We start from the raw sequence: 26428 nt of genomic DNA, 5'->3' as shown, positions 1-26428 counted from the left end.
CACTCTATGGCCTCAGTCTACCTTTCCCATCTCATCTCTGTCTGGGTTGCTCTCCAGCCCTCTCACATTCCAACTCTTATCACACCGGCCTCCTTTTCTGTGAAGCCCTTCCAAATGTCCACAACGGAATTCAGTCACGCCTGAACTCTCCCCTGCTTCCTCTGTCATGGTGTTGCGGCATCTCCAGGCTGCCCTTTGCCAAGAGTCCTAATGCAGGTCCTCCTCACTTCCCCAAGTGTGACATTCATACGATCTAGCATTGTGCCCTCTGTATCAACAGCCCTAAATATCCTTGCGTGTGTGCAACCAAAGGGATTAGGATAGGTACCTGAAAACCCTATCCTAATGTGGCACTGCAAACCAACCAGTCAACTCGATGGCCTTTTGACCTACAGCATTTGATTGGCTATCACTGGACTTTCATTACTTGATCAGCTACCCTGAGAAGGAACATTAAATATGTGTCCATAATGTTGGAACTAAAACCGTTAAAGAATGTGTTTAAAAATAAAGGGACGTGGTTGCATAACGCTGTAAATATACCCCCAAAACACTGGTTTTTACACTTTAAATTGGATGAATTGTGTGGTGTGTGAACTATATCTTGATAAAGCTGTTCAAAAGCAAAGGGATCGCTAGGGATTTTATAATATTCTTAGCCCTCTGAGAACAGAACTCCTCTTATAATATCTATGTCTTTTGTGTGATTTCTGGACAATCAGTAGATAGTTTCAGGAATATATTATTTACAGAACTCGTGGACTACATCTGGTTTACTACATCATCACCTCCACCACCACAAGCTATGATGCTAGTCCTACTCCTCCTCACTTGTGAGGCTCCCTGATGTGCCCAGGACAGAGCTTTGAACAAAGAATATTAAACTGAATTCCATGATCCCTGCCTGAAGGTAGTCAAGGTTTCTATCACAGTATGCATCTTCAGAAAGGACATGAGCGAGAGGAGAAGATCAGCTGTGGAGGAGGGAGGGAGGAACTGGATAAAGACAGCTTCTAGGAGACGCTCTGAACAGCCCCCTCCCAGCCTCCCAGTTCTGACCCTGCTCTCTGCCATCTTTGAGAATGTGCCTAGACACTCCACCCTCACACCTTCACACACGGCGGGCAGGCAGGGGAGACTGCAGGCTGCTCCCTGCACTGGGCTGTGGGAACCGAGTTCGGCCAGGGCTCCACTGCCAGGCCTGGAGTGGATCAGGAGAGGGTGCCTTTCTGCAACTGGTCAGCCAGGAGAGGGCATCTTATTCTAACTTGCACAAGAGCACCATTCTGCTGGCAGCAGTCATGCTTAATAGTCACTTCTACTTGAACCATTTAAGACACAACCAACAAGAACAATCCTTGAACTGGCTTCTGTTCCATATGGGGAGAACCCCCAGAATGCACAGCACTCACCTACCTGAAGCCCGAGGAACAAGTCCTGCCTTAGACCCCAGTGGACAAGGATGCTTCCGTCTTGGCTTGCAGTCTATAGGAATCAGTCCTCACCAAACTTCCAAATGGAGCCTCCTCCCTCTTCTAGGAAAGAAAATAGGCCTTGGAAAAGCTGTCTCCATTATCCTTCACAGCAGTTTGCAGTACACAGCATTAAATTCTGTTCATGGGATGCCAAATAGCTGGTCAATTCATTAAAAATGCAGTCACTCACGCAGACCTTTGGTCTTCACACAATGCTAGTCACCCGGCTGACAAACTTGACCAAATGGATTCAGCAGTTTTTGGTCATGAAGCCCTGATCTGTAATAACAGGGTAGTAAGAGATAGGAAAGAAAAGGAAATGATAAAAGGGGTTTTGAAAGCAAGTAATACTATTGTCATTAGATTCTCAGGCAGAGCTCTGGATGCTGGGATCAATGCCGCCTTTTCTTTTTTAAAAAGCAGAGTGGGTGAGGACAACCCCCCACGCTCCCCCCTTGGCTTCCTGCCTCCCAGTAGGCCAGCCCCCTCCCACCGCATCTGGGTCAGAACTAACTGGGGGAGAGGGCTGAGAAAGTGTCAGAGGAGGAGGACACCATGCGAGCAGTGAGAATTCGAGTCCTCCGCGAGGAGCCCAGGAATAATGCAACCAAATTCATTCACCAGGGAGTTCTTTAAGTGGCTCTCAAATGGCACCCATCACACAGGCAAGCCTCCGCGTCTTTGCAGCGAGCACAATAGGTACCAGATGAGTCACAGGCACCTTGGATTTTTCGTTTGCATCTAAATAAGCACTTTATATTTGCAAAGGGCTTTCCAGTCATTTGCAAAAAGCTTTCTCCTTCAACAATTCCATGAGGGGAGTCCACAGAACTAAAGCTTTATTGAGCCCCCTGTCTGACCAAATAAAAGGTGGTGAAAAGCAGCCCTCACAAAGCTCGGGGCTCATTAAACCCAGGCGGGGAGTTAGACTCAGGCCCTCCCACCCAGCCCAGCCTCCTTCCTCCCCCACTGCAGCTTCCTCTGAGGCGCAGTCAGCAGTTCCCCACACACACCTCCCTCCCGGGGACAGGGCTCCAGGTGGAGGCAGAATCCCGCGAGGATCCTGAGACCTTTAGCAGAGTGACAAGCGCGCAAACCCCAGTCATAGAACTAGGAATCAGAAGGAGCATTCGAGCTTAACTCATTCGTGCGGAAATGTTACATGCACACGTGGGGTCCTGCAGCCTCTTAGGTCTGGGATTAGAACCGGCGTCTTTTGACGCCCCTACCAGGATTCTGTTCCAACGAGCGGCCCTTCATTGGTGGAGGTGGGGATGGGACTCCGAGGGAGGGGCCTTGGCCATGCCGGCAGTCCACCTCTCTAGGTGCTATTTCCTGGGACTGTAAAATCAGGCACGTTTCCTTTGTCTGCAATGACCTGGCTCCTCTGTGCTAATCCTAACTTGAGGAAGTCTAAAAGCAACCTCAGGAGCAATAGCTACCGTTTCTTCAGCATGTACTACGGGCCAGGCACCAAGAGCGTTTCACTTTTGCTAACCTTCCCAACACTGCAGCAAGGGAGGTATATTAGCTGCATTTCGCAAGACTCTTGAGGCTAGACTGTGTAGGTAAGCTTGCCCAGGTCACACAGCTGGTAGGTGCAGGAGTAAGGGCACAGTCAGCCTCTTTCTACTCCAGCTCACTGCCTTTCTGAGGCACTTAGCCGTCCTCTGGGCCCCCTAGCTCTGAGCCACACTGCCTGGCTGGAAATCCTGGCTCTGCCACTGAATAGCAGTGTGACCTTGAGCAAGTCAGTTAACCTCTCTGGCCCTCAGTTCCCTTATCTGTTGAGTAGAGATAATAGCAAAAGTGTTGTTATGATTAAATGAGTTAATATTTGTAAAGCACTTCAAATAGTTGCCTGGCACATAGAAAGTGCTGTATACTTGTTTGTTTGATAAATAAATACATTTAATGTTTCCTGCTAATCAGGAATAAGGGGCAGACACCTCTAAACTCTCACTGGTATGAACAATCACAGATTTCTTGGGCTAGCACAATAATAATGTCAATAGTAGTAGTAATAATAATAATACTGTTTTTTTAATGTTTACTATGTACCAGGCATTGTGCTAAAAAAAAATCTTCACAGAGATCATCTCATTCAATATTCGTAACAGCCCTGTTGGGCAGAATCATCATCCCCATCGTGCACGTGAAGAACCTGAGTCTCCCAGGAGTCAGATCTCTGGTCCACGGCCACACGGAATATAGGCGGCAGGCCAAGTGGGATTCAGACGCTAATCAGTCTGTTTCCAACGCCCATTGACTTACCCACTGTGCACACTGCCAGTGTGCGGGCCACTCCAGGAAGGACCCAGAAAGCTGGGAGCGCAAAGGGAGGGGGCCTGACGAGGGAGCGGCCGGGACGGCGCGCAATGCACGCGCGCTGGAGCGAGAAGAGAGGCGTGAGCGCACGCGGCCCACGCCCAGCCCTGCCCTCGCCTGAGGCCGGTCATGGGGAGGAGACCAGAGGCTGAGCGGTCCGCTTGAGTGGGAATTCAGGGTCCCTGCAGGGCTGCAGGAAGCTGGGGGTGCCGAGCTTTCCCTCCCAGCCTCCCCACCGGGCCTGGAGAGCCCGCAGGTGAGCAGTGAACTTCTCACCCCGCCGAGCTGGCGCCGTTCTTGCTGCATTCTGGTGCCCTCCGGTGGCCAATTGCGGAACAGCCTCGGTCTCAGCCCCTATGGCAAACTTCCTAGCGGGGGAAAAACCCTGGGAGCCGATTGAGGGGCCTCATGTATGCTAAAAGTTTAATTGTGTGTTTAAAATAAGGAGAAAAAAGATTAATGTAAATGTAATCTCATCTCTCACTTCTTACCCAAGTGAACAAGAACTTTTGATACAGGTTTTCCCTAATGCACTTTCTGGAACTTGTCTAATCGTAAGATGTACTTGCTTGTTAGAAATACACACTTCTGGAGTGGAACAAAATGCCCAAGGGCGTGGCCTTGAAATGTGTTTTTAACAGGACCCCCTAGGTAATTAATAGAATCAAGCTAATTGGAGAAGCTCCGTTCTGGGCAGCCGCGGGTGGTCTCAGAGTATAAACCACCCTTCAGCGCCACCTTTCCTGGAGACGCCCTTGTCCCCACAAGGCCTCAGAGACTTAACAGTGCCCTTTAGAGGGAGTGAGGCACCCAGAAGAGACCTAGCCTCCGGGGCTCTGCCACCACCTGCTGTGAGACCTTGGGGTCATCAGGTAACCTCTCTGTGGCTGATTCCTCCTTTATAAAATGGAGCCAATGCTCCCTATACTCACTGACTCATTGAATTAGTGGGAGCCTCCAAGCCTTTGCTGAACATTAAAGCAGATTCAGGGAAGTGCACAGCTCTCAATGATGGGCTTGGTGTCAGCTCGAAACGGCTGGTGAGAGATGACTGGCACAATTCTGGGAGCTTTTTGAGCCAGTTATTAAACCTGAGGTGTAACTTGAAATGGACAACGGTGGGAGTGTTGGTACCACAGAAGTTGACAAATGGTATAAATTAGGGCTTTTTTCACTTGGAGAGCCAGTTGTTAGCCATCAAGCAGCAGGCCACTGAAGGTATGGGATGGTCAGGTTCTTTTGCATCAAAGGCCATTATGCAAATGAAGGCCTGGGCCCAACTGCAGGTCTGAACAGGAGGAAGGGTCATACCTTTCCTTCCCGACCATCAACAGCTGTTTGGCCATGACAGCTGCAGGCTCAAGGCTCAGCCTCTCCTCCGAGGTACCTCGGGGATCACAGCTGAGGGCTAGGCTCTGGTCAGCATATTTGACTTGAAGCCCCAACTCACTGCCCCAGCAGAGTCTAAAGTCCTGGGGTGAGTGAGAGGCCCGGAAGAATGTCAGGTGCTACTTGCCCTGCTCCTTCATTGCCAAGTCAGGGCTTCAGGGGAGGAGTGGTAGTGTATGTGCACCAGGGGAAGGGAACTGGATGCTCATGGGCTTCCCTTGGGGTTGGTAGTGGGATCTTCATTTGACCTTATTAAATAAGAACCTCTATTTCTCTCTTTTGAGAAAGAAGCCACCTCTGTCACCCATCAGGGTGCCAAGGGTAAGTTCCACAGAGTCTGCCTCCATCTCAGCCCTCCAGCTGTTCTTTTGGGAATACAAATGTTAACACATGAACTCTAAGGCCAGATGTTCAGATGTCAGACACAGAAAATTCAGGCAGCTGGCACATACAGGAGGGGCATCAGGGAGCAGTGCCCCACATGCTCCAGCCCAGGGTCTGTCCTTTCCTTCCTCAGCCTCAAGCCTTGAGGTGCACAAGAGGATTAAGGAGGCTCCTGCTCTGCATCTGGCCTCCAGGTTCCCTGGATGCTGAGAAGACATGAAAAATCGAGCATGCTTAGACCCAGCTGTACATATTAGCTCCTTTGAGCTGGCATAGGGTTAACATTGTTCTCTTATGGGGAAGGAGGCCTTCAGGATCCACGAGGCAGTCAGTCAACAGCTTCTTAAGACTTGCTTTGTGCAAAGACCTACATGGAATACCAAGGCTATAAGATGATTTGAGCCATCATGTAATTTAAATCATATCAGGGGCTATCTCTCTGCAGCCATGAGGCAAGTTCAGTAATGAGGCAAGACAACTGCATGCAGAAGGGAAACGTGATTGATTAGATAGGAGTGCTCTGCATTCAGAGTTAGAGGTCTCTGTAAGATGGAGAGGACTGGGCAAGTTACTGAAGAGCTGATGTGGGATGAAAGGAAGGAAGGAATGAGCTATCCAGGGAAGGAAAAGGGATAATGGATTGAACAAAGGCTGTTGAAGTTTCCCCATCACTTAGACAGTTTGGCTGCAGTTATAAGTAAGTGTCAGGGACCAACAGGAGGTCAGGTTGGCAAGGCAAGTTGAGGTCATGTTGGGAAAGGCTAAGAATTGACATTGTATTTGTCTTCTGTTGCTGTGTAACTAATGATCACAAATGCAGTGAGAAACTGTATCCATTTTTTTACCTCACAGGTTAGAAATCTGTGCACAGTGTAGGTAGCTTCTCTGCTCAGGGTCTCTCGGGGCGAAAACGAGATGTAGGCTGACTTGGGTTTTCATCTTCCAAACTCATTCTGGTTGTCAGTGGAATTCAGTTCCTGGCAGTTACAGGACTGAGGTCCCCACCTCCTTGGCTGTTGTCAACCAGGGGCCGTTCTCAGCTTCTATAGGCCTTTTGCAGTTCTCTGCCAAATGATCTTTTCCAAAACATGGCCATTTGCCCCTTCAACACCAGCAGGATTATTTCTCATGTTTTGAATCTCTCTGGATTAAAGAGGGCCCAGTCCCTTTTAAGGGCTTGCCTGATTAGGTCAAGCCCACCCAGGATAATCTCCCTTTTCTTTTCTTTTCTTTCTTTTTTTTTTTTTTTTTTTTTGTTGTTGTTGTTTTGGATATATAGTTCATTTTACAATGTTGCATTAGTTACCGATGTACAGCAGAGTATTTCAGTTATACATATATATTCGTTTTCATATTCTTTTTTATTTTAGGTTATTATAAGATACTGAATATAGTTCCCTGTGCTGTACAGTAAGATCTTGTTGTTTATCTGTTTTATATATAGTAGTTTCTATCCACTAATCCCAAACTCCCAATTTATCCCTCCCCTCCTTTCCCCTTTGTTACCCATAAGTTTGTTTTCTATGTCTGTGAGTCTATTTCTGTTTTGTAAATTAGTTCATTTGTATCATTTTTTAGATTCTATGTTTAAGTGGTATTATATGGTATTTGTCTTTCTCTGTCTGACTTACTTTATTTAGTATGATAATCTCTAGGTCCATCTATGTTGCTACAAGTGGCACTATTTCATTCTTTTTTACGGTGGGTAGTATTCCATTGTGTATATTTGTACCACATCTTTCTGTTGATGGATGTTTCGGTTGCTGATAATCTCCTTTTTGATGAACTCCATCTACTGCTATGTGATCTAACCACAGAGTTCCTCTAGCTCTACAGGGCATAAATTTGGGAGGCCATCTTAGAATCCTGCCCGTCTCCGTTTTCAACTGGGGGGCCACGGGGTAAGGGAGGGGAATAATGAAATCTATTTTGGGATCTGGCTGCAGGAGACCAGCCAGGGGGCTGTGGCCATCATAGAGAACGGTGGTAGAAAAGAAATGCAGGGATAAATGGGGAAGACACCATAATGGGCACATTCACAGGACCTGCTATCCTTCTGTCCAAAATGCTCTTCTGCCTTAACTCATGGCTGGCGCCTTCTGGCCTCACTCATTCCTCTATCCACTTATGTTGCTTTGCTCCTTCTTACGGCCTCCCTTATCCTTAAACATGCCACCCAGCTTATTTCTTTCATAATACTCTTCATTTTATATTAACATGTTTTTCCCTCCACTCCACTCAGCTCCAAGCTCGATAAGGACAGAGGCAATGTCCCATTTGCACATCTCTATATTTCCAGAACAGAGCCTGATGTATAGTAAGAAGTCAATAAATACTGAATGAATGAAAGGTTAAAGGAATGGGTGATCAAATGACATGGAAGGGCCAAAGAAAAGTAAAAAAGCCTAAGTATTGGATGTGGATGTCTTGAAGAAAGGCAGGAAGTAAAGTCAGATTTAGAGATGTAAGGAATTACATCTGTTTCAGACAATTTCAGTTTGAGACAACCATGGAACAGTTGTTCAGGTAAGTCCAGTAAGCAGCTGGAAATGTATGTGAGGAGATACCACAGAAAAGACAAGATCCAATAAGAATAAGGAACCATGCTTTGACCAGGTAAAGGCCTGTGCTGTAGGCTGAATTTTGTGTCCCCTCAAAATCCTAACCCCCAGTGTGATGGGAGTAGGAGATGGGACCTATGGGTGGTGATTAGGGCTCCACTCTCATGAATGGGATTAGTCCCCTACTAAAAGAGACCCCAGAAAGCTCCCTCATCCCTCCCACCATGTGAAAACACAGCAAGAAGACAGCCGTCTACAAACCAAGCAGTGGGCTTTCGCCAGACACCAGATCTGCCGGCACGTTGCTCTGGGACTTCCCAGCCTCCTGGTCTGTGAAAAATAAGTATTTGTTGTTTAAGCCACCCAGTCTATGGTATTTTTGAAATAGCAGCCTGAACTGACTAAGACAGCATGAAAACTTGATTTTAAAATAAGCCTTCCTTAGATATTACTCATCTCTACTTACAAAATCTCTGCTACTTGGAATAGTTGTCACTATGAGGGTTAGAATTAATGTTATGGTACAAGCAGAGATAAACATCCTCTTTGGGCACAGTTCCATCATTATCTGAAAAACTGTGGGAGAAATTGAAGGCACCAAAACCATCCCCAGAGACTTCAGGGTCAAGGGTGTGTGAATACAAGGCTGGGATCTGCTGGGCTGTCAACCAGCACTGGGGAGAGAAGCTCTCCGACAGCCTCGTGTTGCTCTGCTAACCTTTTTATTCTTTCTTCCTTTCTCTGCTCACCTTTCCCAATGAGTTCGTCATCTGTCTTATCTCAATCTTTCTTCCATATTCACTCAAATATCCTCTCTCTACGTTTCTCCAACCAACTTATTTTTCTCCTGCCGCACATATCAACCCGATTGTTTCTCCAGTGATCTCTTTCAGCCTGTCTTTTGAATCTCTCTCATCACGTCTATCCTCTCTCCCCTTCCTTTTCTAGGTACACTGCAGTGGTCATGCCAGTGCACTACCAACATGGCACAGGCCAGGGCTCCTGTCGGCGCGTGGCCCTCATGATCACAGCCGTCTGGGTACTGGCTTTTGCTGTGTCCTGCCCTCTCCTCTTTGGCTTCAACACTACAGGTAACAATGATGCCCCCACTTCCAACGCCTGCTTGAGTCACAGCACATCTGAGTGGCTGTGAGTGGTGCTCAGCGCTGAAATGTCTGGCCCCTGGTCAAGGCACTTTGTAATCAAATGAGGTTGCTATAGACTGCAAGGCTTTGGCCTTTACTGATTATAAATAAAACAGAAAGCAAAGCCTCTTCAGTTAATGGCATAGGAATAAAGTTCTGCCCTAATTAATGAAACGTCTGACTTATTCCTATTTTGAAAGAAATGCCATTGTATTCATTTGAAGAAATGTGCCAGTTAAAAAGCTATGCTATATGAATAATTCAGGTGAGGTTTTGCTAGTGAAAAAACAATAATTCATAATGGATTTACAATGCAAAATAACATCATAAAAGCCCTGGAGTGGGATATCCATTTCTAACTTTTTACTCAGTAAGAATCATTTCTAGCATAATAAATTCCTAAATTATTGCAAGATGTATTTTATATTTTTTAATATATGAAAGTTCTGGCCATGATACTTGGCACATAGTAAATCTTCTTTTGGATGGATGGATGGATGGATGGACGAACACATGGATGAACACTGTGTATACCTAGACGTCTGGGATTTTTAGCTATGACACTGATCCAGATTTGCACCTCATAAGGGTCAGTGCCTTCAGTGTCTGTTCCATGACCATGATCTTCCAACCTCAGGAATTTCATGTGTTGAATGAAAACTATTAGCACATACAGTAAAGTTGTAGGTGTTGACAATAAGCTCTGAGTGTTCACTGAGAACCAATGGACTCATGTTCTGGTGTTCATGTAGATTTCTTGTTCTGTCCGTTTGAAGTGGCTTATTCATTTCCTATGTTCCAAGTTCATAAATTTCTAGTATATATGTACAAGTCACATAGCTGTGTACTTGTGTTTACACAGATATATTATATTGTAACACATTACGTATAAATACAGGCAAATCTTAACTTATAAATTGTCTTCAAAGAGGCATTTGCTGGACAATTATTTAGAAGTCAAAATCCATTTTGGAAGACAGAGGTTCTGGAGTCAGAAAAACCTAGATTCGAACTCCAGTTCCACCACTTAACAGCTGTGTCTCCCTTGAACAAGTTACTTGACTTCTGAGTTACACTTCCCTACTGCTAAATGTGGAATGATAATACAGCGGGCCAGAAACCTGAGCAAAATCGAGTATGTAGATTCAGTCTATGTATTTAGTTAGGAAGTTTTCAACATTTATTTTTATATATGGCTTCCTGCAAATAAGTCCAGCAACTTCATCTCTAAAATTACATGTTTGAGGGGAGGGTATAGCTCGGTGGTAGAGTGGCTGCCTAGCATGCACGAGGTCCTGGGTTCGATCCCCAGTACCTCCATTTAAGTAAATAAATAAACCTGATTACCACCCCCCCAAAAAAAAAATAATTTTAAAAAAAAGTGAAATTACATGTTTTTAACTCTTTATAATACTTGACATCTTACTGCATGTGTCATACAGCTTTACTTGTTACTGTTCAAGGTTGTAATCAAACCCTGTAAATCTTTATGTGATTGAGGGGACTTACTAATTGAATTTTGACTCTATATAATTTTCGTTTTAATCATTGACTTTAGAATCTAAGCCTACATAGGGTATAATTTCCCTCTGCCTCCTTCACAGAGCTTTTTTTTACAATTAAGTGAGGATTAATTTGGGATAACACACATAGACGTGCCAAGCACATACCACCTGCTCAAGGTCAGACTTGTTTCTCTGCCACATTAGAGGTTAAGTAGCCAAGTTATCCAACAAATAGTTGCCTGGCTAACTCAAAGTGTCCCTAAAATATGCCATTATTGTCTTTGCATGACTCAGTGCCACTTACCATTACCACTCAGCAATGACACGTTATACACACAAACATGCGTGTGCATCACACCAACGCAACATTCTCAAACACCACTAGAGAGGCTGACTCTGGCACTAAAATGCCATTTTGATGACTCTAAATGGGCTTTTTGGGTTAGTCTGATAACTAAGCCACCTTCTATATCCTTGTTTCTGGAAGAAAATGCATTCTAAGTTAGAATTTGTAGTACAGGGCACTTACTACCACTGATAGACTGAGGCAGTCCTCACCCCGGCCAGCAGCAAACCCCCACCAACGTTCACTGGGCTGTGTGATTCCTCTTACTCATTCTTGGAGGCTGACGGGGGTGGCCTTACTCATGCTCACAGACACAGACATACACACATGCTGGTAACATTTAGTCTCAAAATCTGACGTTAGACAGGGTTCCCAGTTAATGTCAACATATAAAGTGAAGGAGAATGATGAACTACTTGCAGTGTTGTTGCCACCAGTGAGATCATTGTTCCAGAAACAAAATTCAGAAAAATCTTTCCAAAAGAATTTTCAAATAGAATTGAGAAGGCAAAAAAGGCTTGTGACTTAGCACATACAGGCTCACTTCTCTCTCATCTCTCTCTCCTTTACTTTTATTTATTTATTTATTTTTTAATTAAAAAATTTTTATTGAATTATAGTTGATTTACAATGTTGTGTTCATTTTTGGTGCATAGCAGTGATTTAGTTATACATATATACATATATGTATTCCTTTTCATATTCTTTTCCATTATAGGTTATTACAAGTTATTGAATATAGTCCCCTATGCTATACAGTAGGACCTTGTTGTTTATCTATTTTATGCATAGTAGTTAGTATCTGCAAATCCAGTACTTTTAGAGGCACTAACTAGATTAAGCTCTCCACTTATTCATATACTGTGTTAAAGTGTCAGGTCCATTGTAAAAAACCCGATAGATATTAGCTAGTGTTATTGTTGTTATTATTATGTATAAGAAAAGGTTCCTCTGCCTCCACATTTAACTATGCCCCTGCTCCAAGGACAATCTAAACAGTGGTAGCTCTGCTGGTGGTCAGAAAGGAGCCTGGTAGTCCCACCCCAGAATGCAGTTCAGGGAATTTGCGAGCAGGACTCGTGAGCCCAGTCCTGCTCTGCCTCAGTCCGACCTTCACAGCATAGCTTCATTATCTTGATGGATGTGGATTCCTCGAGCACCTCTTGCATCTGTAAGGAAGTTCCCTACTTCATTCGAAAGCCCAATATAAATGACTTCTCTCAGCCATTTTTTTCCTACTCCCTTCATGAAAAGTAGAGGAGGAAAGGGCAGGATTCTGCCAACAACACCAGTGGCTGGATGTTCACTAAGTGCGACACAAAACAGAACTTCCTGGCATAGCTCTTCTCTTTATGAAATGGGCTGCCAGGGGGATTGTGAATTGTCAGAGCGCATGAGGCAGAGCAAAGTTGAACTTCAGTTTCTTCCAACTTGGAATCACTCTTATTGTCTAAGAAAAGAGTGACATGCCTTTCTGGGCGCACACACAGAAGGCAGGATCTTGGGTCACAGAGAGTTCCAAGGCCTTGGGGTCTGGCTGACCCGTGTTGCCCCCACTCCCAGCAGAGGCCCAGCCATCAGGAGCCAAATATCACATCAAGAGCCCCTCATGGCAGCGGAGGATGGAGTGGTAATACTAGAGGAAACCCTAAAGGTCACTGACCCTTTCATTTCACAGATAAGAAAAATAACTAGTATTTAAATTTCTGCTAAATCAGACTCACAGACATAGTAAACAAACATGGTTACTGGGGGAAAGGAGGTAGGAAGGGATAAATTGAGAGTTCGAGATTTGCAGATACTAACTACTATATGTAAAATAGATATAAAACAGTGTTTTTCTGTATAGCTCAGGGAACCATATTCAATACCTACAATAAAAAAGAATATGAAAACAAATATATGTATGTATATGCATGACTGAAACATTCTGCTGTACACCAGAAATTGACACATTGTAACTGACTATACTTCAATAAAAAAATTTAAAAATAAAAATTTCTGCTAAATCAGGTAGCTATTGTGTTATTAAAAATTCCAGAATGGATAAGCAATAGCTGGTGACGAGGGTTTAAGAAACTTTCAAGGACAGGAAAACTTAAAGTCTTATCAACTGCCTTAATTTTCCTTGGAAACAAGGAAACAGAGGATGGCTTTTTAGATTTTAGCAACAGAACGCCTCACCTGGCTTTCAGAACACTGGAGCTGGGTGTGGTGGGGCTTGGTTGAGAAGCACAAAGTTAAAAGGCTTATTGTAAAATCAAATTCATCAGGATCTCCTATCTTGGAAACAAGTTGAGGACAAATCCTTCAAAGAGCCAGAAGTTCATGAATCTCTCAAGTTAACTTGCTTGTGGCCTTGCCGTTCACGTCACTGCAGGACCTGAGTTCCTAGGCTAGCCCACAAAAGATATTTGGTGTTTTACCACCCAGCACAGTGCCTGGAATACAGCAGGTACTCTGTAAGCGTGTGTTGAATGAGTACGTGGATGGGTCCTCGTCATCATTTTTTCCTCCTTAACTGCTGTGATTCACTGGGACAAACATCCCAATCTCAGAGAATGGGGAGTCCCCCTACCGGCCTTCCCCATTATCAGCTAGTGACTGCTTAACTAAATGCTCATCTGTACACTTGGCTCATTTATTCATCTTTCATATATTCATTCAATGACCATGGTGCTGACAGCACTGTGCTGTTTCAGTTAAATAATTAGGACCAGGTACCTCATCTCCTGGAGAAGCATAGCTCCTGGGTGCCTCACTGCCCTTGCCACTTCCCTGGGGAATCAGCAGAGAGAAGCTTTCAGAATTGCCATGTGTGGTGCTTCACTCTGCCCTGCCCGCAGGACACACACCCAGGCCAGGCCAGGTCACTGAAGGTTGGGGCAGGGCCCCACTCACTGCCCAGTGTCACTCCGCCTACTGACAAGCCTCATGGGATGCACAGGAGAGGCTGCAAAACTCAGTCTAAGGACAAGCAGCAGTTTTTTATGTAGGGGAGGAAGGAAGGGATGACAGCGCGGGTTCAGTGATTGTATATCGAGGGCCTTCCTTTGATCAGCGATCCCAAAATAGCTCTGTGTTCTCTCTTCACTTTCCGTTTTTCAGACATATGCTTTCAATATTTTTAATGGAAAAATAAATACTGGCACATGATAAAACATAAGGTGTAATGAGATATATATATATATATATATATACACATATACCCTTACATGTAGATTACCAGTTCCCCTGTCTCCCTCCCTAAAAGTAAACACCAATATTCTTAAAAGATAACACTTGAAACAAGTACATACACACACTCATGCAGCACACCTGTGAGTGTGTGTGTGTGTGTGTGTGTCGATTTTTACACAGATGGAAGCATGCTATACCTACTTTTGCTCCTGTTTTTTTTTAAAGTAGTAGTTAGTGTGTAAAATATAGAGTTCAGAAGAAAAGGCTCCAGGGACCTCCTCAGGAAGAGTGGCAGGAGCATTTCAGGACATAAAGCAAGGACAAGGACACAACTCAATTCACATTGTCCACGATGACAATATGTTCACTGGCTCTTTTCCCATCGCACTCCTGAGCATAACTGGGATTCTCTGAAAAATAGAATTGCCTACATTCAGCCACCACCTGCCCCACAATTGGGATTCACAATTGGAGACCTGGCATTCTCAGCAAAGAAGTCTTTCTCCTTTCTTTCATTGCATTCACCCATCCTTTGATGCCTCCACACCAGCAGGCCCTTTACTGGGAGCTCCAGCCCTCCAGGGAGCCTCTGGTCAGCTGCTCTGTGGCCCTCCACCCAGCGCCCCAGGCCACGTTCCTCTGTGACACTTAGCACAGTATGCGGAAGGGATCATCTGTCTGTCTAGACCGTGAGCTCCTTCAAGGGCGGACACCATATCTTATTCATCTTTGCAGCCCCAGTGTAGAGCAGTGTCTGGCATATAATCACTGGTAAATTTTCTTTTTAAGTGACCTGTGAGCTGCACAATGATGAATGAGACCTCGTATCCTCAGCAAGTTGACATTGTAGGTGTCTGAGACTGTCCCCTACCCCCACCCTCACAACTTAAACACACAAAAGTGGCAAAAGTAAAGGGCTGTGGGACATAAAGGAAGTGAGAGTTGCTTCTGACTGAGAAACTCAAGCAAGGAAGCCTCCATGGAGGAGGCAGCACATAACCTGGGACATGAAGATGGGGTAGATGGGACCGGCCCCCAGTGCTTCTCAATGCTCCATGTAGATTAGGTGGTGGAGACGCCATGTTTTGTGCTCCCTGCTGAGGTCCCTACTTGGCCGACGGCTTTGCTTTCTCCCCTTCTCTCACTCACAGGGGACCCCAGCGTCTGCTCCATCTCCAACCCCGACTTTGTCCTCTACTCGTCAGTGGTGTCCTTCTACTTGCCCTTTGGAGTGACTGTCCTCGTCTATGCCAGGATCTATGTGGTGTTGAGACAGAGGAGACGGAAACGGATCCTCACTCGACAGAACAGTCAGTGCCTCAGTGTCAGGCCTGGCTTCCCCCAGCAGGTAAGCACCCTGGAGGGGCAGGAAGGAAGACAGCACCCAGCCCCAGGCCTCCCCGACTTGTGTCCAGCAGTGCATGTCCTTGCCTGTACTGCTACACTGGGGACACACGTTTGACACCCACCTTTTAATCTGCAGGCATTGGCTGTGCTTTAGAAGTAGGAAATCCAATCTCAAAAGTGCGTTGATAGTCTTGCCTAGAGCACACTTTACTTGGTAAATTGATAGGATAGTTTCTGGGCTTGTTCTACTTCCCTCCAAAGTCTTCCATGGCCCCCAAATGGCCCGCAGTTCAGATGTCACACAGGTATGAAGTTTTAGTGCGGCAGCTTTACCATTCACTGCTGGTGGGTTCCCAGAAATGGCTTTTTGGCCAGACCATTCATATCAAGAATCACTGGGTATCCACTGAAACTTCTTTTCCTTACTCTGCCTCTGTGCCAAAACCCTAACCAGCTGGTGGGATGGGGTGCTGATGACAGATTTTATTAGATCTTTCGAGACTCTGAAAAGGAAGGTCGTGGAAATCTTCCAATTGCTTGGGTTGTAAATTCTGCTTATTCCCGTGCCTGGCAAACACTTTAAGATGTACTTGAAGCATGAATGGATGATTGCCAATCACTTGAAATTTGCTAGGAAAGAAACAGAAGGAATATTATACAGCTTGGAATCCTAGACAAACAAATAAAACACACCTCCAGCCAAGGTTAATGAGCAGCCTAAAACTGAATGGGATGTTTGCCAAATGTGAGATGAAGACAATTAAGCAGCTAAATATTAAATTCTGGTGAGGTTATGAGATAATAGAAGTCAATATGTTCAAGGGCTTCATAGACAGAGTAAAAACTGAGTTTGATCTTGAAGGCAGGTCCAAATTGGATGTCTTGATCAACCTATGATGACTTGAGTCAGAGTCAGTGTCTTAAACTCAAATCCCAAGGCTTGTGTAGAATAAGAATATTGGTCCCCCTGAAACAGGAGGTCAGGACCCAAAGCTGAGGATATGAATATATTGTATTCAAAGCATTGTCATCTGAATGACCCAACTACGTAGAGCTTAACCCACAACTGTTTCCCATTCAACCCACCCTAGTCCTCCTGTCTGCGGCTGCACCCCATTCGGCAGTTTTCAATAAGGGCCAGATTTCCATCAGATGCCACAGGGAAAATGGTAAGTAAGCCATACCTCTGATTGTAGGAAAAGATTAAGAGATCTTTTCTCAAGACATTGGCTTGACTTGATTTCACTTCTACCCTCAAATGGAATCTATCCCCAGTCCCACAGTTGTATCTATACTAAACAACAGATCTGAGATCCTATCTGATTTGAGCTTCAGAATAGGAACTATCTAATGATATTCAGAAAGCACATGACTATTGGCTGGATCCCGATGATTGGAGCCAATGACTCTTGGATGTATGTGTTATAAAGATACCACCCAGAACCACCTGCATTAGAGGGAACAGGGAGCGCATCATGGTAACAGGTATGCGCAGAGCCAAGGGAGGTTAATGGGAGACTTTTAAGTGCCTATTTGCCACTAAGTGTGGGAAAAGCCAAGACAATTTCATGATCTGTGACTCTTGTTCTTCCAATTCAAGCCAGCCCTGCCTCCCCAAGCAAGCCATGTGTGGAGTGGGGCCTGAAGGTGTTAAATAAAAGACCAGTATTCTTCTCCCTGAACACCACAGCCAAGTAAATATTAGGAATGAAACTTCAAAAGCCCATAATGATGAAGGTCTGAGCCTTGTCTAATCTCTGTATAATTAATTAACCACTCTTACACAGGCCTCATGTAGCAGTTACAGATTCCTGCTGTAAATGATTTTTTTTAATGGATAATAGCTTTAAAGTTGCCTATGGCAAATTCAAGTTCTGAGAAGGCTCCAAGGACAAAAGAAGGAAGAGTGGTGACCACAATGAGATTAGAGAACCAAGAAGCTGGCACTGCCCGGTGTGTGGAGAATTAGGTTCTGTCCTGCCATCTGGGAGTGGAGGGCTCCGCCAGCCAGATCCAAAGGAACCCAGTGTTTTTCATGTCAGTCATGGAGGTCGTGATAAAAGTTTGCAGAGAGAGCCGAAAAATACACTCACTAATACACAGTTTTGAAAGAATCACTTTCCTTCTATAGGAATGAATTTCCAAATCTGAGAAATGGGGACAAGCTGTACTAGATCAGAGTTCTCAAACCTGAGATTTCCTAAGTACTCTCAGAACTGTGTCCCCAGTCCTTTAGTTTCAGATATAATGCATTTGAAGTTAAATATTGTCACTTTTAGAAGATCACTAGACACCAGCTCAATCATAAATATAATCTTGGTTACAATGGTCATTCAGGTAAGACACAATATACTTATATTAGTTATTAGAAAATCCCATCAAAACGAAAAACAAATTTAAAAAAAAATGTTATGATAAAATCCCTACAAATACCTCTGTGGAGCAGTTTTTAAAACATTAAATCATCTTGAAGGCCACTTGCATTCATTTATTCATTCATTTATTCAGCAATATTTCTGAGTGTGTACTGTGTACTTGGCCCTCTGTAAGTGGAAAACTATGGTTCCTTGAACTAAAGAGAGACTAATGAGGGTTTTGGTTGCTGACACTGACTAACTTATGCAAAAAGGGAATTTACTGGGAGGATATCAAGGCGCTCAGACTCAGTGAGAAGGCTGAAGGACAGCTTCACAAGATTCTGTTCACACCCAGGGAAGACTCTGCGTAGAATACCTGGGACGCTGGACACTGACTGTCACCACTGCTCAGTGAATTCTGAAGTCTCCCTGCTTCCTGTGCTCCAGTTCATGGTCGTAGGTGCAAGTCTCCGACTGGCTGGGCTTGGTTCATGTACCAGAGTTCTAGCTGCCCGATGGGGAGGTCGCGGAGAGCGAGTATCTGGCTTTTATGGCTTCAGTAAGGGTGCTGGGGAATCCTACCTTCTACCCAAGATTGACACAGCATCTGACTCTTCAAACACGGGATGAAGTTCAGAGGCTGAGCACACATGCATCCTCCCAAAACACCGGAAACAGCCGCATGTCTTCAGTTTCTACTCTCAGTCTACTCATCCCAATCCACTTATTTTCATTTCTTTTTTGTTTTACAAATGAGGCTCAGGGACATTAATTAAATGTCTCTGTTAATTGAAAGTTAATTAAACTTCCCCAAGGATGTGTCCACTAAGTAGGAAGCTGAGACCAAAATCCTACTTTTTTATATTTTTTATTATTGAAAATTTCAAAAATAAAAAAATAGAAAGATAAATATAACTAATCCTTCAATAGCCATCAGCCAGCTTCAGCAATTGTCAACTCATGGCCCATCTTACTTCAACTGACACTCCCACCTATGTCACACACCCCTATTGGATTGTTATAAAGCAGATCTCAAACATAACATTTCAGCCAAAAATATTTCTGTAAAACCCTCTAAAGAATATAGGCTCTTTTATAAAAACACTTAACCACAAGATATCACACACACACACAAAAATATTACAATTCCCTAGTATCACTGAATATCCAATGTTCAGATTTCCCCAATTGTCTTGTAAATTTTTTATAGTTGGTTTATTTGAACCAAATTTAAAAAGGACCCACCCTTTGCACCTGGTAAATGGTGGTGGTGTTGTCATTGCAACTCACTTGTTGAAGAAGCTGAGTAATTTGTTTTGTAGTTTTCCACATTCAGATTTTTCTGTTTATATCCCAGGGGTGTCATTTAATATGTTCCTCCGTCTACCCAGGTCATTCCAAATCAAAAAGGCCAGGCTATAATTCTGTGCTACCCTCCCCAAGGGATTGTTGTGATTCTCAAATGTTCTATATGTGGTAGACACTTTTTAGCTGTAAAGACAGAAGCAGATTTTTTTCACCTTAACTTCCCACGAGCCCACCACTCTCAGATGTACTGTCGGTAGGTTTCACACAATGATGTTTTTTTCTTCCTTCTTTGTATTCTGTTTCCCTTTCAGGAACAGTCAGAAGACAAACAATATCCCCAGAAATGTCAGGACTCTCTCTTGTTACACCTGCAGCCCCTCTCCCCTGGCAGGACACACATGGAGCTGAAACGTTACTACAGCATCTGCCAAGATACTGCCTTGGGAAGACCAGGCTTCCAAGAAGGGGAAGGAGAGTTGAAAAGGGAGGGGAGGACTCGGAACTCCCTCAGCCCCACCATGGCACCCAAGCTCAGCTTAGAGGTTCGAAAACTCAGTAACGGCAGGTTGTCGACATCCCTGAAGCTGGGGCCCTTACAACCTCGGGGAATGCCACTTCGGGAGAAGAAGGCCACCCAGATGCTGGTCATCGTACTCGGTGAGTTTGAGTCAGGTGAAGTTGGGATGGGTTGGATTTTGATGGGTTAGACTGAGTTTAGTGGAGCTGGCAGAGGATACTAAGGTAACCATTTTTGACAGAAATTGGAAATCCAATGATTGTACTTAATGATAAATGTTTATAATATAAATGAAAGGAGTTTGTGTGTAAATGTTAACTCTGATGGAAATTCAAAAGACCTAAACTGAAATTTATGAAACCAAACATATCACCTAATTGAGCTGTAGATTTTGTGTATCACTTGGAATTATAATGAATAAATCAAACAATAAATAATGATTCAATAGAAGTGTCTGGCACATATTGGATATTTACTAAATGCTTACCTATTTTCAAATATAAAGTGAAAAAACAGAGAGTACAAAAAACTACTGTCATATGGCATTATAACATCGAGATTATTTTAAATACAGAGGAAAAAAGACTGAAAATTAATTCACTAAGATGTCAAAGTGATTGATTGTCTTTGGGTGGTGGGTGATTATTTTGCTTTTCTCTATTTTTCCACATTTACCAAGTTTTCCATAATGTATAAAATCAGTGCTAGTTTTTATAGTAGAAAAATACCAACTTTATTTAAATAAAGAAACAAAAAATTGGAAGGTCACAGGTACCATGGAGTTAGTGAAGGCAGTTCACTGACTTTCATTGTCACTGCTCATTGTCACTGAAGAGCTGCAAACTTCTCCTATCTCAGGGACTTCTCACATCTAGGGAGCCCCTATGTTAATCTCAGCAGACCTAACTGTGTCAATTGTGCCTTTAAGGTCTGCTTCTCTATCCCGTGAGCGCCTAGGCTTATGTCATGTACGGACAGACATTAAATAAATATTTGAATTGAATTGAGAAGTAGAAAAAAACTAGTAAAGAACTATCTAGAGATCAAACTAGAAAATTGATTTAGGAGCAAAGGCCTGGGAAGAGTCAAAGACGTTAGCAAGTAGTTTTCTCATCCAAAAAAAAAAGTTACTAATCACACCTACTTCATAGAGTTGGTGTGAAAATTAAAAGGGTATTAAAACTTCCAGCATAGTGGCTGCCACAAAGGAGACAGCTGTGACTCATTTTTATGTTACAACAGAGGGAGTAAGCAAACCCCTTACCCAGTTTTTCTTGTCCTTTGCAACGTAGGGACCTTCATTGTCTGCTGGCTGCCTTTCTTCTTGACCCACGTTCTCAATACGCATTGCCAAGCATGCCATGTGTCCCCGGAGCTTTACAGTGCCACAACGTGGCTGGGCTACGTGAACAGCGCCCTCAACCCCGTGATCTATACCACCTTCAATGTCGAGTTCCGCAAAGCCTTCCTCAAGATCCTGTCTTGCTGAAGGAGGAGAGGACAGAACACTCCCTGTGCCCACCTCTCGCTGCCAGGCCACTGGGCCACTGCCAGGGCCTGCTCAGAACGACTATACGATGTCCTCTGGCATGTGGCAGCGAGAAGATTCCTGGAGCCAGGACATCCCTGAGTGGCAGGTGTAACCAACCGCGTCCTCCAGAACAGAATGGCTTACCTTCCCAGCTCAACTCTGAATGTCATCCTGGCAATCTTCAAGTGGTTGGGGGGCCCCTGAGTGATAAGCAATAATTCAGAGAGAAGCTGATAGAACACGACTCCACACACACACACACGATTGTCATCAGAGGCATGATTCATTGCAGTGAAGGAAAAAGGAACAGATCTCATAACTCTCCAGTTGCCAGGGGTCCTTGAAAACGCAGGCAGTAAACCATCTTGCAGAACAGCCAGTCTCTCTTCCTTCAAACTTCTAATTAACTGTCAGGCTAACCTTGTATTTTCGTGGGCTCACTCCCTTTGGTCATTGCTTTCCTTCACTCTATCCTGAAATATAACTGCAAGGCCAGGGCTTCTGTCTTTCTATAGAATCTGATTGGTTACCTTTGGTGAGAGAAATTCGTCACCCTGAGGAAGACATGGTCCCACATTAGGACCTGTGCTTCATTTCTAACCTTACTCCCCCTGTATTTTAGCTCTAGCTAAGAAGCCCCTTTGATTCCATCCCCTTACTCTCAGAGTTTAAACTCCACAGTAATGCAATATGGGGATATGAAGTGAAAAAGCAATGACAATTCCCACTGTAGCACCACTGTTGAACCTTGTGGTTCAGGATGTGCTTTAGACACGCTTTTCATAGCACTGTAAGGTTTTCCTACTCAGGCATCTCCGTCTCCTGCTTAACAGAGATCCATTACTTTCAGACCCTGAAGCCCATTGAGTATTAAGTGTCTATAAAATGCTCTTCACCTCCCAGGCTCTGAATATATGACAATCAATAACACAGCTCCTGCCCGCAAGGAGCCCACCACCTTCTCCTGTGTTTGGCCATTTACTTGTTGAAAGGTGGTGGGGACTCACCTAGATGGCCAGGGGACCTCAGAACAAAGGACACCAGGCGGAGTAGCAGTCCAAAGCCATCACTGGGACAGTCTTTGTAAAGTCCTAGTACAGATCCTAAACATCATCACTCCAACAACTGAGATGAAAGGTATAATAGAAGTAACATGCTAATGTCGTTCAAAATTGCATCTGTGAGGAACTTGAATATTCTTACCATTTTTTTTTCCTTTCACCTATAGAAGCTATTTCTTATTGATTGCAGAATCAAGATACAATTTGTGGATAATTTATGAAATGTTATCATCCTGAACTTCAGTAAATTTACTGTGAAGACCTGTTAGTGCATAGGCATGATAGATACTTGCTGCAATGCTATGAAAATCTCAGAATGCACAGGAACTTTATATGGAATCCAAGGCTTCCCTTGCCCCATTCCTCTAACCCTTAAGTATTTATTAGAAGGAAATACATACTCCTTAGTGAGTCAGCTACTGTTACTCCTGAACGCTTTCAATGCCAAAATTTTTAAAAGTTACTGTCTATAACAATGCTGTCTGCCCACTAGTTTTTGTACCTGGTACCATCTAGCTTAATAGGTTTAATGTACAAGTAGAACTGGAGATGGAGACAACTGAATATCAGAAGAAGTAAAAGTACGTGATACCTAAGTTTTTCCATGCAAAATAAACAGCAAACGGGTGGGACAGTGGGGTGAAAGCTTACAGAATTTCATGTCAAAATCAGAGTTTCAAAGAGAGAGGTATAAACAGCATAGGTATTAATATATTTGTGAGGAAGAATGATAGCAAATTCAACCCTTATGATAACTTTAGGGAGATAATCATTTTACAGATGAGGAAACTGGGGCAGGGTGAGGTTAAGAAATTTGCCTCAGGTCACACAGTCAGTAAGTGGCAGAGCTGGGAGTCAAGTGTGCATCTGCCTGATTCCCAAGCTCATAAATTAAACACTATGACACATCACCTCCCACCAGAGGGGTAAAGGGGTGGTGAGAAAAAGATGGAACAAAAAAATCCCTGAGAGAGCCTCACCCTGCCCCACCCACCTCCACCTTAGACTTTCTGAAGAACCCAGCCCAAGGCATTACTCTCACTCCACTGCCAAGTCCAACTTCTGAAACAGTCACACGGAACACCCAAAGTCTACTTCCACAGAATCATGGAACAGACCTGAGGGACTATTTGATTCCACCCTCTCCTTCAATTACAGAAAAGGAAGCAGAGGTCCAGAATTGTCCCACAGCTGCTTAATGACAGACAAGTACTCAAATCTGCTGAATCCTAGTTCAGTGCTCTTTCTACTTCACCGCACTCCCTGAGAGCCCCATGAAAACTATACACTCTATACAGATACAAGGAGAAAGTCATATTGTCACCTTCATAATTAAACTGAGAGGCACTTTTCCCCTAGACAACATCTCCTTCCCAGAATTCCCTTCTGATCCTGGAAGATCCTCCTAGGGGAATCCCAAACACTCACTTCGGCCTCTTCATCCTGGGATTCTGCATTCTGTCCTCTCTACCTCTACTTCCCACCATGAACCACATTCTTAACCTCAGAGCGTGCTACATTGAGAGCCAGTATGGCCAAAAATCCCAGGAGAGATGTTGGCCTGAATAAAGCAGAGCAGAGTTCTTGGGGCAAACCAGGTCTGGAGCCCAAAGACACCTCACAGCAGCCCACATACTATTTGGGTGAAATGCAAATAGTAGGGAAACTCAAGTAGATTACAACCAACATTCAACTCAAGACCTTACGTAAATATTTCCTTCTTCTAGGACGCCATCCTAAAAAAATATTCTATTCATTACTCATTAACTAAATCAATCTCTTACTCAATAAATGTTGATTGATTACTTTGTATGCGCCAAGCATGGTGCTTGGTGCTGGGCAACATGGTCAAGGAAGACATAGTCCTTGCTTTGAGAAGTTCATAGTCCAGTGGGGAGGATGAAATCCTGGTTGCAGTGATGACCTATTTGTTGTCTACAATAAAGGGATTCATGACGTTTGGAATTCCGTATTCAGCCTTGAGAAGGCTTCCCAGGTATGTATTGTCAGAGTTGAGACATAATTAAAAAGTAGGAAGAGTGTTCCAGGCAGAGAAAACTTCTGAAAAGCTAAGGAAAAGAACAAGCAAGGAATATGCAAGGAATCTCAAATAACCCCATCTGGCTGTAGAGACGAGACCCTAGGGACAGGACAGGACAGGGAATGAAAGGGCCTTATCTTTGGAGACCTCCTCCAGCTCTGCTCATGTGGCAGCTGAGCTGGTGGTGACACCTCTGGCAGAAGATCTCAAGATCTTCTGCTTCCCTGCATGTGGGCAACACACATGGCAGAACATTTATTATTGACTCACTTTACTTCTCTCTGAGCTACAGTGAATTTTAACAGACGCAGAATTCGATTTGAAGTCTCTGCTCTTTTCTCTACAAGAGGAGAAATGGCTAGTTGAGCGGCTGTAGAGTTAAAGATTGTTAAAATTAAGGCAGTTCAGAGAGTTTGGGTCAGAAATCAAGAGAGGTCAGGTGAAGAGATTTGTCTTCCTGAATGCTTGGGTCAGAACTAAACAAAGAAGCAGAATGGTTAAAGGATTCGCTGAGAACTCGCTGTTTCCTGGAGGTCCTGACTCCCAAGACCTGCGCTCCGTTCATATGGTACCTGCTGACATCAGAAAACTGAAAAAGCTTAATTTGAATCAACACACAGAGAGCAGAGAGGAGATGACAGGCAATTAACTTGATTCCTCCTTTCTACCTAATTCTCTCCTCATCAGCTTAGAAAGGGAGTGAGTTTCCATGACTACCTCCTGACATAGAGACTCAGTCGAGGGTGATGCCAGTGTCGGCTCCGGCTCCGGCTCCGGCTCCGGCTCCGGCTCCGGAGCACACACACCGGAAGAGGTGGAACCTGGGAGTGTGCGCCAGGAGCAAGACCTCTTGCTCCGCCTACCCTCACCTCAGTTAATCGCCCAGCCTCCTCCGTCGTGCATCAAGTGCCTGCGGTGCAGTTTGCTGGGTACTGGGAGGAGAGGAGAGACGGCCGTAGGCCTCTGAGGATGTGCCCTAGAGAGAGAGCTGGGCTGCGTCCAAGATGGCTCTGACCCCCTTTTGGGAAAAACGACGGACAGAAATGATTCGAAGACTGGAGTGCAGGCAGGGACAAGCGACCTTGGGCAAGTGTTTAACCTCCATGCGCCTCAACTTCCTCATTAATATAATGGTGACCTGAAGGCCTTCCCCATAGACCATTTAAAGATTAAATGGCTAATATTAGAAGTGTTTTGTCAACTATAATAGCTCTAACAAATATAAGAGATTATTATCATTGATATTATTATTTCCCCCTAAGCAACAACTAACTGGTTCACAGCCCACCTTGCTCTCTCTTTGCTGATTCTCTAATTGTCTTAAGTTATTAGGCACAGTCTGTACAGCCTCCCACATGAAATCTGATTTTTCTCTTGTCTTTTTTATTCCCTACATGTGCCCAGGATACTTGGCTGAATTTGTAGTCAGATTGTTAAGCAATTGGAGAGTCCCTAACAGGGCACTCTTCCTTGCTCACACAGCCAAGTGCCCGAGTGTGGCGTGATCTAACACCAGACTGACGGCAGATGCTGGCTTGCTAAAGCGACCTCCAGACCTCTGTTCCTCCCCGGGCTAGGAGAAAGGAGCAGAACACATCTATTCCTCAAGACTCTCCATCTTCGTTCCTCATGATCTCTGAGCCTTTACTCCATCTTTTCCTGCCTGAGACAAGAGCATTGGATCTGGTGCTCTAGTTTCATGGGGCTACTGTAACAAATTACCACAAACTGGGTGACTTAAAACAAGAGAACTCTATTTTTTCACAGTTCCAGGAGCTGGAGCCCAAAATCAAGGTGTTGGCAGGGCCATACTATCTCTGAAGCCGGTAAGGAAAAATCTTTTTTTTGCCTCTTCCTTGTTTCTGGTGGCTGCCAGCAACCCTTGGTGTTTCTTAGCTTGACAGCATAACTCCAGTCTCTGCTTCCATCTTCATACGGGGTTCTGTCTTGTGT

At 44.3% G+C, this 26428-nt stretch overlaps 2 protein-coding genes across 2 annotated transcripts in view; one reads left to right on the top strand and one right to left on the bottom strand.

Moving 5' to 3' along the window:
- Positions 1-3978, bottom strand: part of TIGIT (T cell immunoreceptor with Ig and ITIM domains) — a 111121-nt gene extending 107143 nt beyond the window's left edge. Inside the window, exons 1-2 of the mRNA XM_032479420.1 lie at positions 3750-3978; positions 1417-1535 (exon numbers count right to left, since the gene is read on the bottom strand). The gene's annotated coding sequence lies outside the window, so the exon portion shown is untranslated. The remainder of the gene's footprint in view (positions 1-1416; positions 1536-3749) is intronic.
- DRD3 (dopamine receptor D3) overlaps positions 1-24271 on the top strand; it is a 43169-nt gene extending 18898 nt beyond the window's left edge. The window contains exons 4-8 of the mRNA XM_014563720.2: positions 9086-9228; positions 15465-15661; positions 16752-16829; positions 19637-19982; positions 21135-24271. Coding sequence (XP_014419206.2) covers positions 9086-9228; positions 15465-15661; positions 16752-16829; positions 19637-19982; positions 21135-21331 — 961 coding nt within the window. The 3' untranslated portion in view covers positions 21332-24271. The remainder of the gene's footprint in view (positions 1-9085; positions 9229-15464; positions 15662-16751; positions 16830-19636; positions 19983-21134) is intronic.
- The last annotated feature ends 2157 nt before the right edge of the window (positions 24272-26428 follow it).

This window comes from Camelus ferus, chromosome 1, assembly GCF_009834535.1.
Source record: "Camelus ferus isolate YT-003-E chromosome 1, BCGSAC_Cfer_1.0, whole genome shotgun sequence".
NCBI lineage: Eukaryota > Metazoa > Chordata > Mammalia > Artiodactyla > Camelidae > Camelus > Camelus ferus.
The sequence above is the reverse complement of the archived record's forward strand: the minus strand, read 5'-3'. Positions and strand labels throughout refer to the sequence as shown.